Source organism: Molothrus ater, chromosome 2, assembly GCF_012460135.2.
Source record: "Molothrus ater isolate BHLD 08-10-18 breed brown headed cowbird chromosome 2, BPBGC_Mater_1.1, whole genome shotgun sequence".
In the NCBI taxonomy this organism is placed as follows: domain Eukaryota; kingdom Metazoa; phylum Chordata; class Aves; order Passeriformes; family Icteridae; genus Molothrus; species Molothrus ater.
The window spans coordinates 90443905-90461265 of record NC_050479.2 but is presented as its reverse complement, the minus strand read 5'-3'; the positions used below and the strand labels follow the sequence as shown (position 1 = coordinate 90461265).

Here is a 17361-nt window from a genome sequence, read left to right as displayed (position 1 = left end):
GAACAGCAGCTCTGTGGAGGGAGAGAGGAGCACAGTTCCTTCATAGTTTACAGCTTTCCTCCCAGAGGCACCTGCTGCTTCTGTGACCTGTCCTCTCCCTTGTAATGCATTGCCACTTTCACATACCTGGCACTGAATGTGCAGCCATGTCCTTTCCTCTGGGGAGGAATCATGTCCTACCCACACGCTGTTTCTTCATCTATTGTCTCTTCAGGGTGTGTCTGACTGATGCTTATAAAATGGTAATTAGCAGCTTCCCTGTCTTCCAGATCAGTGAACACACTGGCTTTCTCTGTTTGGTTTTTTTCCTCCCCTTCCCACCCTTTGGAATTTCTTTCCTTCCCAAGTACTCCTGGATCTTGCCTTCTTCATTACCAAGGAGCTGGATGGAAGTGCTCAGCAATGTGTCTTTGCCATTGGTCTTGGAATGTCCTGCCACTCCATGTGCCTCCTTGCTCTTGTTATCCATCTTAAATCTGGCCTGTGTGGTTCACTTTTTTTTTTTTTTAATCCCATGGCACACCTTCCCTTCCGCATCCTCACTGTTTGGTGGAGGCAATAGCTGGAGGAGCCACGCCTGGTGTGGTAGATTTACTTTGCTGACTCACTCTCACAGTGGCAAGTGGGATGGAAATTAGTGGGTGAGCTGGGTCCAAAGTAGCTGTTAGAGTCAGGGCAGAGTGCTTTTTCTCCTTGGCTTGCCTGCTTTGTCCAGATTGAAATCTTTGGTACTTGGGAGAATAAAGGTCACTTGAGAGAATAAAGCCTGGTCTAAAATTAGGAGGGAGTATCCTCGTGGAACAGGACAGACAGGCCTAGGAATTGTGCTTGTACCTTGCTGATGTGAACATAAGGAAATGCTTTTGCCCTCTTCCCAGTGATCTGGATTTCCAAATGACTTTTAAAGCAACAGGAAAAGCTTCCATGAGAGAGGGAGATTGGATTGGAGGTGTTGAGTAGAAGCTGCATCTTGCTCATGCCTCAACCTACAACAACATCCTGCCAATCTCAGCTCAGGGCTCAAGGGCTGTCACCTGGGGCTGCAGTGTGCCAGAGCCCTCCCTCTGGTGCTCAGTCCATGCCATGTTCCGTTCTGACACTCCTCTGAGCTGTTTGTTTTCTCTGATAGAGGGGTGGGGCAGGAGCCTAAAGGAGCCAAAATTTGAGACCAAGTCTTAGCCCCCAGCCCAACAAGCACAGCAGACATGCAAAAACAAAAGCAGTAATTGTAAATTGAAATGTCAAATATCATTGCTGGATGGGTGCTTCTCTGACTTGGGGTCAGTCAGGGACAAATTTTAGATCTCTCTACGTTTGTGGCTGATGAAAATGGTATAAAAAGCTATGCAAGGTGTTACAGAAATGCCCAGAATTTCCAGTTGGAAAGAGCACTCTGTGCCTGTCACTTTGAGACCAGTCAGGTACTGGGAAGCCAGAGCTGCAGCTTGGGAAGCCAGGCCATTGCCAGGCTGCAGTAAGGCTTTAAATACTGTGCCATGTTCTGCATTGCTTTGCCACTGACTGCCCACATGAGATTGTTGCAGGCATGAAGCTTTAAAGCAACTTCTTAACCTGTCTCACCGTTTGTCACTACTGGAAAACATGGTCCTGTTCCTGCTGCCCTTGCTTCCCTCCCTTTTGTGACTAACCTCTCAGTGAAGGGATTCAGCTGGCTTTGTTTCCTGCCATGTAGGTTAGCTGCTGAGCTCCACCATTGGGAGCAAAAAGAGGGAATGTGGAGGCAGGAGAGCACTCCTCCTTGCTTCATATATGTGGGCAGGAGGCAGGATGTTCCTAGCCCTCAAAGGCTTTCCTTTCTTGTCATCAGCACAAAATCATTACCACTTTTTGCATAAAGCATTTTTTTGTTTCTCCTTGATAGGTTAAAATTATGTAGCAGCTGTCCTGCAAAAGTCTGTGACCCTTCCAGAGATAGCTGAAGGCAGCAGGATTTGAAGAGATTTGAAGAGTTGCATGAGATGGGGAAAGAGAAGAATTAGAAATTCAGAAGGCTGTTAAGAACATCATGAGACTTGCTCTAAAATTTACCAAGTCTTGCAGCCCCACAGTGTGTGATCTGTACAGGGCGCTGGAGGGGGCTCCTGCTGCCAGTCTCACTGGCACCCTGTGTGGGGAGGCTGAAGGAAATGGGTTTCCTTCACACTGCAGAACGAGGGTTTCCCTTTTGCACAGTATGCTCTAGATGGAGACTGCCATCTGTTTAGAGAAATGTTCCTTTTCCCAAGCCCCTCCAGCTCTTCAGGCTGTTTGTGTTCACCTCAGAGATGTTTAGAAGCACTGACATGAAACTAACTGTCCCTCCTGGGTCTGTTTCATTGCAGGATCTGGGATGATGACTTCTTCACACCCCATCTCAGCCAGCACTCCTGAGGGAAGCAGCTACGGTGCTATTGGTACAGTATATTCCAGAATTGGGGCACAGGGAGGCTTCTCCCTGGGGTGGAGGAAGGCACTTTTAGGGTGATTTAACACCAGAGGAGAATAAAGCTGCAAGCTACTTTAGGAGCGTCTTGCAACTATTAAAAAACAAAGCAAAACAAAACCCAAACAACCAAATTGCAGTGAGTGAGGTTCAGGTTGCACTTTAGGGAAAAGCATCTACATAATAAAAGTGGGAAATCTGAAAGAGGTGCCCTAAGAGACTGTCATTGGAAATGTGTCTTAGACAAAGCTACAGTCACCTGCGAGCTGTGGGTGACAATGCTGCTTCAGACAGGACATTTACTAGTGACTGGAAATGGTCCCTCTCAAGCAAGCTTCTAGGAGCCTGTTACTAGCTCACAGCCTGCGTTTAAACCAAAGCATGCTTGTCCCTGGGAGGCTGAAGGGTTGTGTGCCATAAAGCAGGACACAAGCAGAGTTTCTTGCCCCCAGGGGTTTCACTAGGGAAGAAATAATGTCATACTACCAATAGGTGAATCATGCCCTGGAGGCAGAGGAGAAAAAACCTTCCTGAGGGCTTAATGACTTTACCCCTCCTTCCTCTTTTTCCAAAGAAATCTTCTAAAAGCATTTGGGAAGTGAGGCAAAATCCTGTGTTCTGCCCATGTCCATGTGGGCAAGGAGCTGGGAGTTGCCCAGCCTGTGGGAAGTGCAGGCAGGTCCTGCTAACCTGTATGTCACCCAGTACCAGGGATGCAATGGGAATAAAGCTGGTACTCCGCTTGCTTTGAAAAATCGACTTTCTTCTTTGTCTTTTGTTCTACAGTGTTTTTAGAAAAGCTTAGATGTATATAAAGCTTACATAAAATCTGAAGGTTAACTGAGTGTGGTTTTGACCCCTAACAGTCTGCTTCTTTTTCTAGAGGTATTTATCTTGTCTCAGAATTCCAGATTTCAGAGCCTGGGCTAGTAGAGAGTAGAAAATGTTAAGAGATGAAAAGTAATAGAATAAAAGTCGAGTAAAAACTAAAATGCTGCAGAGAGGGGAAGATAATGGTCCTTCAAACTGCTCTTAGCTGAGCACCTAAAACTTCTGGAAGGTTTGGGATCATGTGTGGCAATGTTCCTCACTCGGGGTTCACCCAATGTGGAATTTTTCTTCACTTGGGGTCACCAAATGTAGTGGGGTTCACAGGGGTCCCAGGACGAGGGAAGAGACAAGAATCTGACTCCATGTTTCAGAAGGCTGATTTAGTATTTTATGATACATATTATAATAAAAGAAAACGATATATTAAAACTATATAAAAAGAATAGAAGAAAGGATTTCATCAGAAGGCTTGCAAGGAAAGGAAAGGAATGGAATGATAATAAAATCTTGTGACTCTCTGACAGTCTGAGACAGCTGGACTGTGATTGGCCATTAATTAAAAACAACCACATGAGACCAATCACAGATGCACCTGTTGCATTCCACAGCAGCAGATAACCATTGTTTACATTTTGTTCCTGAGGCCTCTCAGCTTCTCAGGAGAAAAAATCCTAAGGAAAGGATTTTTCATAAAATATGTCTGTGACAATCATGGAAAAATTTTTTCCCTGAACTGACCCTATCAACTTGTCAAAGCATCCAAGCACCTGGGACAGCTGGATTCTTGCTGTGCACAGAGGGATTTAGCCCTTACCCTGTGTGTCTCCTTCTCCCTGCTGTGGCCCAGATGAGTCCAGCTCCAGTGGTGCCCGGCAGCTGTCCTCCCTGGAGCGCAGGGCCCCGGCCGGCTCGGACACTGACAGCTCCGTGGAGGAGGAGAGCGACTTCGACACCATGCCAGAGATTGAGAGTGACAAGAACATCATCCGCACTAAGGTACGGCTGGTGCTCACCCGTGGGCACCTCTGGGCCATGACCAGGACTGGTCACGTCAGTGAAATCTCAAAAGTCCTCTTCTCTTTCACAGTGGATTTCATCCAATACAGCTGAGTGTGCTTCTTAGTCTTTTTTCAGTCACTGGAAGTTTTCTCACTGTGATAAGAGCGCTGGTTAAGTGAGTGCTTTAATATGGAAAATCAAAATGTATTGGGGACTATCGAGAAAGGAGGAAAATACCCAGAGAAGTTCAAGGAGATAGGAAGATAGGGAGAAAATAATCTGCAACAGTAGGTGGCTATTTAGTACAAGGTGACGACAGTGGATGTACGGAGGGGCTTTAAGACAGCAGCTCTCAAACTCCTCCCTTTGTCATCCTGCACTGCTCTGTGTGGTTTCAGCCATCCCTGGAGGTCAGAGGATTTTGCAGAACTCACCCCCATAGAATCAAGGGACACAGTGAGTTCACTGTGTAAAACCAGTTCAAATATCACCAAGCTGCAAATATGTCAAGATCTCCTACTGTCATCTGTAATCTACATTGGTTCTTTTGTGTTTTCTTCCCTCTTTCCCCACCTGATAATGTTTTAGGTGTTCCTCTATCTCTCAGATTTGTCCAGGAAAGACCGAAGAATTGTCAGCAAAAAATACAAAATCTATTTCTGGTAAGGAGAAGGCAAACTGGTAAGACCCAAACTCTGGACCCAGAGTCTCTGGTTGTGGAGTCTGTCCGCATGCCTTTCTTCTGAACCACTTCTGAACTACCCTGTTGCCCATTCTGACCCTGTTCCAATCAGTAACTGCAGATCCCACATACCTCAAGTAAGGACATTTGTGGACCAGTGCACACATGATCCTGGAAGTGGATTCTGTTTTGCATCATTTACTTTTAAGCATGGTAACAACCAGTGCACTGAAACCTAATGGGAATGGGGAGAAACTGGCACTCAGACACATGAGCTTGTGGCCAGCATCCTGGTTTTTCCTGTGCCCTTAGCATTTGCCTCTGGTTTTCCTCTTGTGTGCTCCTCTGCTTCAGGGGCTCACAATGAGATCATAACCCCAGAGCAGTGAGGTGTGCACATTCCTCCATGAGCACTCTGGGGCTTTCTTCTGGGTGTGCCCCCCTGGTTTTGGTGTGTGTGTAAGTGCTGCTGCTGTCTCCCCTCTGCAGGAACATCATCACCATCGCGGTGTTCTACGCCCTGCCGGTCATCCAGCTGGTCATCACCTACCAGACGGTGCGTTTGGCCCCATGGCTGCCCCCTCTTGCTTTAAACTTGCCCTGTGGTTGTGTTGGGCAAGGGGGACGAGTCACAGTGGAACTGGGATCACCCAGGAGTTCTGCTCTGTGTGAGGAGCAGTTTACCTTAGCTGCTCCTGCTGCACTGTGTTGTTACAGTGAGCTTGGCTCATTGGGCTTGCATTCTGCTATTTCTGCTTGGGAAGTGGGAGTGCTGCTGTTTTCCTGATCAACTGATGTCTCATTTGGGTCCTGTTTCATTTTAGAGACAGGAGGAATTTGATGTTATCTCTAAGGGACAGCTGAAAGCAAGTAGTGTTTGCTGTGATTTCTCCTGCCTTCTCCCAACCTTTGCTATCCTGCTGTTATGCAGATATCTGCAAGCAGGTCTGTTAGTGGGGGGTTGAGAGCACACAATGTTTCCTCTGAAGACTGTTAACAGATTTGTAGCCCTTGACAACATCTTGTCCCACCCTAAAAGCTTTGCTTGCACATGTCAGTACTCCCTGTGCTGGCTCTAGAGCTAGGCTGTGTCCTGGTACACCTTGTGTTTGTGCCCTGTTTGCATGGGGCGAACCCCCCAGAGCAGGGAGGATTTGCTAATGGCAGGCCTCCCACCTGCTCTCTGTCCAGGTGGTGAATGTGACTGGCAATCAGGACATCTGCTATTACAACTTCCTGTGTGCTCATCCCCTTGGGGTGCTGAGGTGAGTGAGCCTTTCCTCACTGCATACTTGTCTCATGCCTCCTGAGTGTTTGTGCTGTGCCCAGGTCAGGATTTTATGCTTGCCAGGCTCACAGTAGCAATGTTGATAAGACCACTGGGAGTTTAGGACTCTGATCTTTGTGTTTTGCTCAGCAGTGCTGCTCTGTTGCAGTGAGACACACTCACCCTAGAACTTGTGGCACCTGGGTGCCCCTTACAAATCCTTGGCACAGCAATGAGGTGCTCCTGTGCTCTGTTGGACACTTTTATTCAAGGAGCAGCAGCTCTGCAAAGAAGTTCAGATCAGTCCTTCCAGTGTAGCGTTTCTCTAAATTAATGTGTGCGTGCAAAGAAAGCCCAGAGTTGGGAATCTCTCAGAAGTGTTAAATGAACTGGGCCAGGTGAACTATTCAAATTAGAATTCTCATCTAGAGTGTTAAGATTGCAGTTTGGCAGCTGCTGAGGTGGAAGGTGGTGGAGCGGGGAGCAAAATGGATTCAGCTTATCACAACCCAGGGTTCAGCTTCCTGCTGCTGTGCTGCCTTTGTCTTAAACCTTCTTCTTTCCTGCAGTGCCTTCAACAACATCCTCAGCAACGTGGGCCACATGATGCTGGGCTTTCTCTTCCTCCTCATTGTGTTGCGCAGGGACATCCTCCACCGCCGGGCCATGGAGATGAAGGATATCTACACCCTGGTAGGAGGCATGACTGCCTGGGGCTGAGTGGAGGCAGGGAACATGGAGTGAACTCAAAAACCAGAGTGATACACAATGGGTTTCCACTTGTCTTCCTCACTGGAGTGTTGAATCCTCCTCCTTTTTCCCTCCTGTGCAGAAGTGTCTAGGTGGGATTCTTGTGTTCCTGCACACCCCAGTGCTTTACTGCTTACAGTATGTCCATACTGTTGTGGTGGTGACCCAGCCTGGGCCTGTGAAGAGGAAGAATTCCCATGGCTCTGGATTTTCCTGCAGCACTTGCTGTGGAGGAACTGGGACGGCAGGAGTGTCCCAAGATGCTTCTCTTTACAGTGAAGTTTGATTTGTCTTACATAAGAGCTGCTTGTGATAACTCAGAGGAATTTGGCTGCCTCAGTCTCTGAAGCAGAGATTCTTGTAGCCAGAGCTTCTGTAATCTCTCATGGGAGAGAATGGAGATATCTGCAGCCCTGTGGGCAGAGGTGCTAATGGTTTCTGGAGACAAACAGCTCTGTTCTCGTGGGCTTGGTATCAAGTAAAGGCAATAGGAGTTCTAAGGGTCTGCTGCTTGTGGTTTTCAGGTGAAATCGTGGCCAAATTGTGATGGAAATGCCTTCTCACATTGGCTGATGGGCACTGCTCAAGAGCTTCTAAGACCCTACTGACCACAAGAGCAATTCTGGTCAGTCTTCTCTGTTTTGGACAGGATGTAGCATGGCATGAGGTACAGGACAGAGATTTTCATGATGTCAGTACCAAGACACCAAGGTCTTCAGATCAGAACTTCCAGGGTGATTAGCTTAGGTTTGCTGCCTGTGGATTCACCTGGCTATGCCATGTATCTAAATCCAGAGCCTGTGGTTGCACCCAGGACTCTGTGCTGCACTGGTGACTGGAGGACTTGTGTAGGAGTTAGGAGGGATGAAGTGATGGGGAATGGAAGCTTGCCTGTGATCAGGACACTGAGGGGACTCACTATACAGCTCTGCTCTCTTCCAGGACTATGGGATCCCAAAGCATTTTGGTCTCTTCTATGCTATGGGCATTGCTCTGATGATGGAAGGGGTGCTCAGTGCCTGTTACCACGTCTGCCCTAATTACTCCAATTTCCAGTTTGGTAAGCTGAGTTTCCTTTCTCCTTTTGAGCTGGAGCTAGGATTTGCCATGTTCTGTCTCTTGCTGAGTTGCTGACATTTCCCATCTCTCTCTACCCTTGCAAGTCTCCCTGGAGCCTGCCTGTTTCAAAGCTCAGTCAGGAGGTTGTGATGCCCTGTGGGCACTTATTTTCTGATCCCCTTTAGTTCTTGTTGCCCCAGAGCACGGAAGGTGTGCTGCTGCAAGGTGGCAGAGCACAAAGTGCTGTACAGTGTAGTGCAGCAGCAGGGCCAAACCCAAGGCTGGCAGGCACAGATCCCTGATGCTTTGTGTACCCTTGGAGGAGCAGCTTTCTGGGGCCACTGGCAGTAGGTGTTCACACTGTTTCTGTTGTGTCCCTCCACAGACACCTCCTTCATGTACATGATTGCAGGGCTGTGCATGCTCAAGCTCTACCAGACCCGGCACCCAGACATCAATGCCAGCGCCTACTCCGCCTACGCCTCGTTTGCTGTGGTGATCTCCCTGGCTGTCCTTGGAGTGGTAGGGCTCCCTCTTACTCCACTGCTTCTCTGGAAGGAGGTGGCATGGCTGGGAACATAGCTGAGGTGTGAAAATGACTGGGGAAAGCAGCAGAGTAGAATGAGAGTGTGTTAAGGAGCTGTCAGCGTTTGAATTCTCAGTTCTGCTGGGCTTTCCTCCTTCCTTCCCCTGAGATTTCAGGCAGGAAGAGCAGAACAGTTTCCTCTAGGTGGGCTCTTGTTTTGGACTTTGCCCACCACATGCCATCCTTCTCAAGAGGAGAAATTCAGATATTCATGTCCAAGTGCATAGATGGTCTTCCTGGGGCATGATTCACATTTGAGGAAAGAGGGGTGAGGCTGGCTGGGCTTCAAGACAGGTATCTTATACCTAATTGCTTGTGCCTATTTCTCTCTTTGGAATACTCCATGTTGTTTGTCACAGCTCCTGCAGTTGATTTTCCTATCTCTGGAGAGGAGAAGGGTTAGGATGATATATGGAGGCTCTCAGGCAAATTCCTGGAGTACCTGCCTATGGAAGGGCACTGGAGCAGAAGCTACAAGACTTTTCCTCTTTGCTGCTTTGCCTGTAGCATTGCAAGTACTGAGCTGGGCTCACCAGGATCCTCAAGCTGTGCTTTTCCTTGGAAGTCTCTGCTTCTCTTCTTTTGACGGACTCATTTTCATTTATCAGTAACCAGGCAAAATCCATGGAATTCTTGCTCTGAACTAGCAGCTAGATCCCAGTGGGCTGTTAGCTCCTCACTACCAAATAATGCAGAGGTCTCTGTTTACATGACTGTCTGTGGGATAAGGCATGCAGGAGGAGCTGGTGACCTTGGGACTTCCCAGGAATCTCTTGATAGGTGTGGTAGATCTTGACAAGGTTCAAAACACTGAGACTTTATTATGGATTGCTCTATCTTTTGTGGGATGCTTTGAAGCTGTTCAGTGGAGCTTGAAATCAGCATGTCTCCCTTGTTCCATTCATGGACAGGTGGCTTTTCTGCTTGCTTTTTGGTGTGTGGGTTTTTATCTCTGCCCACACAGAGTGAAAATTTCAGGAGAATGCTTTGCCCCAGGGTAGGGAAGTGGTCACAGCTTGATGGCAGATCAGAGTTTCTGGTCTCCTTATTGTATGAATGAAAAATTAGGATTTTAATGTAGCATTAACCTGTGCTTGCAGGTTACTTCCAGTCCTTAAATAAAATGAAAATGCACCGTAGGAGCAATTGCCTGCAGAGCAGTTCTGTCCTTTTTTGTCTACTTTAGTACAGTTGTTAAAGTAAGGGTTGGTTCCCTGTCTGCTTTTGTAAAAATCCACCTCCTGGCCAGAGAGCTGCTGCCCAGCTCAGCAGAGACAGCTTGCTTGGCCTTGTATTTCTGTTCCCTGGGCCAGTGCTGTCCATCCAGTCTTGTCTAAAGGGGCATTCAGAAAGAATGGTCTCCTCTCTAGGATGCTGAGCTAATCTTGCTTCTCTGGAGTTCATTTTGAATTTATAGATCTGTTTTCTGGTTGAAAGAATTAGGGGGGTTTTTTTGTGTTCAGTGAGGTTGTTTAATGTCCCATGGTGATACAGCTCAGGAAAGGATTGTCCTGCTGAGAGAGGGCTCAGTTTACTTTTAAAATGTTTTTGCTTTCAGGTGTTTGGAAAAAATGACATGTGGTTCTGGCTTATTTTCTCACTGATCCACATTTTGGGCTCACTGGCTCTCAGCACCCAGATCTACTACATGGGTCGCTTCAAGATCGGTGAGTGCTGTGACTGAACCATCTCCTCCCGGGTGCCTCCTGTCCTCACCTGCCTCTGCAGCACAGTCCTGTGGCCCCTCTTCTGGGCTACCCTGTCCTCTCATCCAGCTGATGCTTTCCTGGCCTCTGAAGTCCTTGTGCTCCTGATTCCCAGTGGGAGTGAGCAGGAGCTGTTTGCTTTGAGGAAGCTGCAGTTCTCCCTAGTGCTGTGGTACACCCTGTGTTGGGATGGGGGGAAGAGGGTCTGCTGGGGAGCCTGGCTCTTGTGCTCTGCTTAAACCTATTTCTTCTTCTTCTGCCCCTGTCTGCCTCAGATGACCCTGACTCAGGTAACCACAGCTTTCCTTGATTGTGCTGAGCTGCATGGATGAGTGTGGGGAGGCAGGATCGTGTGCCACCTGGGGTCAGCTCTTGGGAAGTGAAAGCAATTTGCCAGCTGCACTGCCAGTCCTGTTCCTTGGCAGGAGGGCAGGGATCCAGCACAGGAGAGCTCAGATCTTGGTGCAGGAGCCTTTTCAAGCTCTGTGTTGTGGCTAAAGAGGAGCGTGTGTATTCATGCATGTTTGTCCATCCCCGCTGCCACTGATGGCTCTGCAGTGAAGCTTCTGCAATGATTTTGAGAGTAGGAGTGTCTCGAGTGTGCTCTGCCCCTCTAGGACCCTCTAAAGCCTGTGGGACTTGTTTCTACTGTTTCCCTGCTTTGGCAGCTTATTCCATGGAAGGACCTTTTCCCCCTGTGTGACATACACACACCTCTTCCAGAGATGGGGTTGCAAAGCCAGACTCTTTACACGCACAGGCAGGGCCTGTGTGACTTCTGGGCAGTGCTAGTGTAGAGGGGGATTTTAAATTTATTTTTGTTGTAACCTGCTGTTCTGGCCAACTGCCCATATACATCCTGTGGTGGATGCCCTCCTGCTCAGCACAGACTGCTTCCAAAGGGCAAGACATGAATCTCCTGACACCTTGGGCTCTCTGTTGTCAGCTGGTGGGTGTCAGCTTCTTCCTCACAGGCATTTTAGAGCTCAGTGTGTCTGCTGTCCTGGCTTTCTACCCTTTCCTTTGACAGACATGGGCATATTTCGGCGAGCAGTGATGGTGCTGTACACGGACTGTATCCAGCAGTGCAGCCGACCAATGTACATGGTAGGTGACTTCTCATCCCAGCACCTCTCTGCAGTTCCTCACTTCTTTAGGCCATGTGCAGAGGAAAGAGGGGGGGCTGTTTGAAAAAGTGATGGTCCTTGCTCCCCTTGTTCTCCTTCCCCCAAAATGCCTGGTTAAGTGTAGGTCTCTGGTCTCTGCTGGAGTGGTTTACCCCCAGCCTCCAGGCCTCCCCTGATCTCAGCCTTGGAGAATAAAACATCAGAGCAAAGGTGATACAAGTGTGGCAGGATGTGCCTTTGCACTTGCTCTCTGGGAGCATCCAGAGGAATCATCCATTCAGAGGAACGGGTAGGAGGCTCTGTGCAGTGCAGCCTCTCTGGGGAAGGCTGCAGCTATTTTGGGTCTGTGGCTTAAGCAAAAGCAATTGTCATTTCTGCAGCACCTCAGGGCAGATAGCAAAAAGTTAAGAAAAGGTGGCTGTTACCTTGTGTCCCACTGATTGCTTTCTCCCTTAGCAAAGAGTGCTAATTAGGGCTTGAAGCCACATGGAGTTGTTATCCATAAGCCTTCTTAATTTTTTATTTATTCTCCCATCTCTGAATAAGCAAACCTGGTCCACTCAGGCATGAAGTAAGCCTGGCCAGCCTGAAACAGCTACAAGCATAAGTGCTCATGCCCCACAGATATAACCCTTCTGCCTGCTGTTGTTACAGTGCTTCCCCAGCTAATGGTGAGATGGCAAGGAAAAAAAGGCTCCCTGAATATGTGCAGGATGCTGTCCAAAGCTTCCCCTGCCACCTCTTTAAAGCATGTCCTTGCTCTCTGCAGTAATTCTTTTGTAAAACAGTGGGAGGGAAGGAATCTAGCTAGAAAAACAGTAGAAGCAGTCAAAGGATTCACAGAACCTCCTGAGGCTGATCCCTTAAGTGCTGAGCTCGTCCTTTTTTAGATGTTTAGTCTCCTTACAACACTTTCTTAAAATTTTTGAGGGTCAGAGCAGTTTCCATCTGATAAAAGCTCCCACAGAGTCAGGTGCATGTGTGTTTGCAGGAACTGAACTCCAAATCCTCACATAATGCTCTCCTGAATTTCTGAGGCAAAGGCCTTTTTGCATATTCTTTTCACTTTATATGATCATCAGGTGTCTTTTCTCCAGGACAGGATGGTGCTGCTTATTGTTGGGAACCTGGTGAACTGGTCCTTGTAAGTACTGGTGTGTTGGTGCTTTGTATTTGTGCATGTGGGCAGCAGGATTTGGTACTGGGACATGGTGGCCTGGAGTGATGGGGAGATGCAGCAGTGTCTGTGCAATAATCCTGACATGTTTGGGCAGGCAGGCTGCTCTGAGGGTGGTTGGCAGATCCATGGGATGCAGTGCAGCACTAGAGCTACATGGAGCATCCCCTGAGCATTTCAGCTGGGGGTGTCTCATGGCTCGTGTTTCAGGGAGCTTGTGCAGGGACTGTGCTGCTGTGTTGTGCTTCCCACAGAGCTGGGAGATCTCTGGCACAGCCAAGGTGCAGGAGACCCTGGCAGACACAGTCACAGAGCCTGGCTGAGCAGTAACTGCATGGGAGGGATCATCTCTCAGATGAGACCTAAAATCGTTGCCCCAGGCTCTTGCTTTTCACTGAAGCTGCTTCTCAGGGACATGCTTTCTTCCAAATGTACAGGTTTGGGGCCAGATCCTACTGAGGGAGATGTGTTTGGCCATGGGTTAGAAGCAATCCAGGGCCCTTGCCTGACCTCTGGGGTCTCCAGTTGCTTCAGCAGCTGACCGTGGCTAAATTTCCTTGGCTGGGAGCAGAGGCAAACAGTGCATTTCCCCCAGGGAATTTGGAAGCTGTGGCACTGGTGCTGTGTCCTGCAGTCCTGATGGGGGGGGGGGGGGGGTAGAGCAGTGTGTGGCTGTCACTTTGGGGATCTACCCTGCCCCCAGTGAAGGAAGCTGCCTGATGTCCCTTCTGTCCTCTCCCTCAGTGCTATCTTTGGGCTGGTGTATCGGCCCAGAGACTTTGCCTCCTACATACTGGGAATCTTCATCTGTAACCTGCTGCTCTATCTGGCCTTCTACATCATCATGAAGGTAATGGGAAGCAGCTGTAGCTGTCCCTGGGGCTCCTGGCTCCAAAGGGGAAGGGATGGGCCTTTTTTCTGGCTGCAATTTGGGTTCCTGTGGTGCTGCAGAGGGATGTGGAGGGACCTTTGTGGGGCTCTGGCTGGGACAGGGTGTTGGGGAGGGATGCTGTGGAGCCATTTCAGGGGTGGCTGGGCTGTGTCTTTGAGGGGTGGACAGCCCTTCCCAGATGCAGGTAGTACAGGCTGGTGTGTGAGCCCTGTGCATGGCTCTGTGCCCTGGACAGAACTCAGGGTGTGTCCCTGTCTGCAGCTCCGCAGCTCTGAGAGGCTCCTGCCCATCCCCATGTTCTGCATCGTGGCCACAGCAGTGGTGTGGGCAGCTGCCCTCTACTTCTTCTTCCAGACCCTCAGCAGCTGGGAGGTAAATTTCCCTTTTACTGTTCTTCTGTCCATCTTTTTCTCATCATCTTTCCTTCCTGGTGCTTGTTTTGCACAAAAATGACTCTGGAGAAGAGTTTTGGGCTGCTCATGGGGAGCTGAAAGGGTTCAACTCATGTAGCAGACTTGTGAAGGGAGCATGGGAGGCTGTGCTGAGCCAAACATGACTGTAGCTGTGTAGAGGCTGTTTATAACCAGGTGATCTGGAGGTGACTGGTCCTTCCTAGGGACAAAGGAGGAGCTGGGGATCTGGAAGGAAAACTAGGAAAATCCTAACTGGGAAAATCCTAATCCTTCCATCCTCCAGGGATGGAAGACATCCCTGGAGCAGATGGCCACCTGGAGTCAACCAGGTCAACCTGCTGGGGTTGTTAGGCTCTTGGTGGCCTGGGAGGCATTAAATCCTGACTGGGTGCCTTCTAACAGGATGTCATATCCATCTTCATGGAAATGAGGGGCTTGTTACAGGGTGGTCTGGTGGAGGCTGTGCAACTTGTGCTATGCAGGACCTCAGAAGTGGAGACCAGAGGGTTCCCCTTGCATGTGGGTTGTGGTCCCAGACCCATTTTGAGGTCCAGTTATAACATTCTGTTGTTTCTGGCCTGCCTGTGCCACATTTCTGGCCAGCACAGCAACTTTTCCTGGATCCTGCTTGCAGGGTTAAGACAGGGTGATTCCTGCAGGGTCTGATGTGGCCAGCAAGGGCCCAGTAGGGGTGGATATCAGGTCCTGACCCCCTGCCTGCCCTCCTAGGAGACTCCAGCAGAGTCCCGGGAAAAGAACCGGCCGTGCATCCTGCTGGGATTCTTTGATGACCACGATGTCTGGCACTTCCTCTCCGCAGCTGCCTTGTTCTTCTCCTTTCTGGTGAGTCCTGCTGAGCCTCCCACTCTGCTGGATGGCCTCTCCCTCTCCTTTCACCTTGCTCCCCTTTCTCCACATGGAGCTGTGCCTGCTCCAGAGCTCCACAGAAGTGCCTCAACTCCTCTGCTTGGCTCTACCTCCTGACATCCTTCACAGTGGGATGCTCCTTGTCTGTGGGATCAGGCTTTCTCCTTTATCTTATTTCTCTCCCAGTGCCTTTTGGCCTCAAATTCCCTCTGGGGCTGTGGGTCACACAGCTGTTGGGTGGAAGCTGAGGGGCTGCTGCTGTGGCCAGTGACTCATGGATTTGTGAATACCTTCCATAAAGACAAGGCATGAAGATCTGAAAGGAAGACCTCCCTGGGCAGCAAGACCTGATTGGCTTTCACTTTCTTCCTCAGGTCCTGCTGACCCTGGATGATGACCTGGATACAGTGCGCAGGGACAAGATCCCAGTGTTCTGAGTCCCCAGGACAGGGGCACAGAGGTGTCCCAAACCAGTCTGCCAAAGGCTCTGGGCCACTGTGTCTGTGCAGAATGAGCCTGTTTCCATGGCCAACAGCCCAGTGGGAGCAGGGAACTGGATCCCCAGCAGGCATGGAGGGGTGCTGTGGCAGTGAGGTGGGACCAGGAGGGAAGATGATGTTACTCCTTTCCCGCCACATCCTGTGGGGCAGGCTTGATCCAGAGGCCAAGGCCCGTGCACAGCCCTCTGGTCTGTGGGTGCAGTGGATGCTGGGGCCAGTGAGGGGGGAGGAAACAGGAGGGAGGCATGTCAGAGACCTTTGCTTCCCTTCCTCCCTGCTGATGTGCTCCACTTCCTCTCTGGTGAGCAGGCTCGAGAAGTGCCATGCCAGCCTTCCTGCGCAGGGAGCTCATGTCTGCACCCTGCAGTCTGCTGCCCTCAGAGGTCCCTTCAGCAGCACAGGGAGAGCATTTGATTCCTGTACTGCAGCAGCCAAGGGAGAAAAGGACTCCAAACTGAGGTGGCAGTGGGGGGACTGTGTTTTCTTTTTTCCTCTTTTTGTTGGAGAGACTCCTTCTGTAGCTGGTGGGGAGCCACCGTACTGGGGCTGCAGCGTCGGTCGGAGGTGGTGAACTAGAGCTGCCCGTGAGGGCTCTGCCAGGCTCAGAGCCTCCTGCCTTGCTCTCTTGCAGCCTCTCTGTCACTCCTGTTGAGCAGCCACTCCTCTGGCAGCTCCTGCTGGCACTTGGCAGTGCTGTGCTCCCTGTCACCCTGGCACCACAAGTGCTCTCCGCGAGCGAGCCTGCCGGAGAGCGCACGGCAAAGCCACAGCCTCGTGTGGCAGCCCTTGGCCCCTGCTGGTGCCTGGCCAAAGGGACAGGGTGGGACAGGGAGGCTTGCCAGCAGCTCAGACTCTCTCCTCTCATGAGCTTGCCTTGGACAGCCTTGGCAAAGTCGGTTCTCTTACGGGCTGGGAGGATGAAGGAGATTTTGGGGCAATTGGTGTTGAGCTCTTTAGCTAAAGATGTGGACCAAATTTTCTTCTCCAACTTGTCCAAATCGGAAATGAGTTTTTTAATGGCTTCTGCATTCTTTCCAGTTTCTTAGTTATTTAAAAAACAAGAAGGTGTTAATTATTTCAGGCCTTGCATCTAAAATGGGACCTGTTTGGCTAATTTGCAATTAAAAAGTGTTCTTTGAGGCCTGCTGTCCTTATTCTTGTCTCCCTGAGCATTTTTACTTTGGTGTATGTGCATGTAGCCAGTGATGCAAAGGTTTCATTCCACTTCTGCTTACTAAAGCAGGTGACTCTGGTGATGTTTTACTCCAAGAGTCTGTATCTCCTTGAAGAGTTTTGCACCAGCTGGTTTTTATTTTTTCCTACGTTGGAGTTTGTTGAGATGGTCAATAAAATGGATGTTCCTGGTTCCCTGCTCTGCAGGTTGATCTGAATTCTTCTTGCTCCTGCTCTCAGCAGCAGCAGAGACAGCAGTCAGGGCAGAGGGGTGCCCAGTGGTGTCACCCTTGGGACTGTCACAGATGTTTCTGGAGCCATAGGTGTGAATGACCTGCTTGTTCTCTTAACCAAATTGCCTTTGTAAGGCTACATAAAGAACAGACACTCTTGTTTGTCACTGTAGTCCCTTGGGCAGGGTGAGGAGAGGGCTGGAGGAGGAATGACACAAGAGGCTGTCAGCCTTTATCTTCCCAAGCAGAGCTGTGCTGCTCTGAGGGTTTGGGGTAGCTGTGCCAGACTGAAAGAGGACCTCTGTGCTCCAAATTTGTCCAGTTCTGGGGACACATTCTTATAAAATATACTTTCTCCCTGTGTTTTCATAATCTGTAGTCTCAGACCATGTTTCAGGCTTGTATTTGTTTCTAGACAGGAAGCTGGTTATCTTCTCTAAGTTGAAATGTGAGGAAAAAATAATGTTGAGCAGCAGTTGGAAGGCTCAGTGTAGGAGGTAGAACAACATATGGGCTCGCTGTGCTGAGCAGAGATGAGCACAGCATGGAATGGTAAGGTGGTAGCAGGGAGAGAGAGGGAGGCAGGGGAACAGCACAGAACAAACAGAAAACCATGACAGGATTCAATTAAATACAAGGAAAGGCACCTCAAACCT

General features: G+C 49.6%; 1 protein-coding gene across 2 annotated transcripts in view; it reads left to right on the top strand.

Moving 5' to 3' along the window:
- SIDT1 (SID1 transmembrane family member 1) overlaps positions 1 to 16671 on the top strand; it is a 40024-nt gene extending 23353 nt beyond the window's left edge. For both annotated transcript variants that reach the window (XM_036396731.2, XM_054514063.1), the window contains 16 exons: positions 2343 to 2414; positions 4122 to 4270; positions 4862 to 4935; positions 5445 to 5511; positions 6147 to 6220; positions 6792 to 6915; positions 7915 to 8032; positions 8417 to 8553; positions 10176 to 10284; positions 10599 to 10613; positions 11354 to 11430; positions 12548 to 12594; positions 13372 to 13477; positions 13781 to 13891; positions 14662 to 14775; positions 15174 to 16671. In XM_036396731.2, the coding sequence (XP_036252624.2) occupies positions 2343 to 2414; positions 4122 to 4270; positions 4862 to 4935; positions 5445 to 5511; positions 6147 to 6220; positions 6792 to 6915; positions 7915 to 8032; positions 8417 to 8553; positions 10176 to 10284; positions 10599 to 10613; positions 11354 to 11430; positions 12548 to 12594; positions 13372 to 13477; positions 13781 to 13891; positions 14662 to 14775; positions 15174 to 15236 (1457 nt within the window). In that variant the 3' untranslated portion in view covers positions 15237 to 16671. The remainder of the gene's footprint in view (positions 1 to 2342; positions 2415 to 4121; positions 4271 to 4861; positions 4936 to 5444; positions 5512 to 6146; positions 6221 to 6791; positions 6916 to 7914; positions 8033 to 8416; positions 8554 to 10175; positions 10285 to 10598; positions 10614 to 11353; positions 11431 to 12547; positions 12595 to 13371; positions 13478 to 13780; positions 13892 to 14661; positions 14776 to 15173) is intronic.
- Positions 16672 to 17361: the final 690 nt, after the last annotated feature.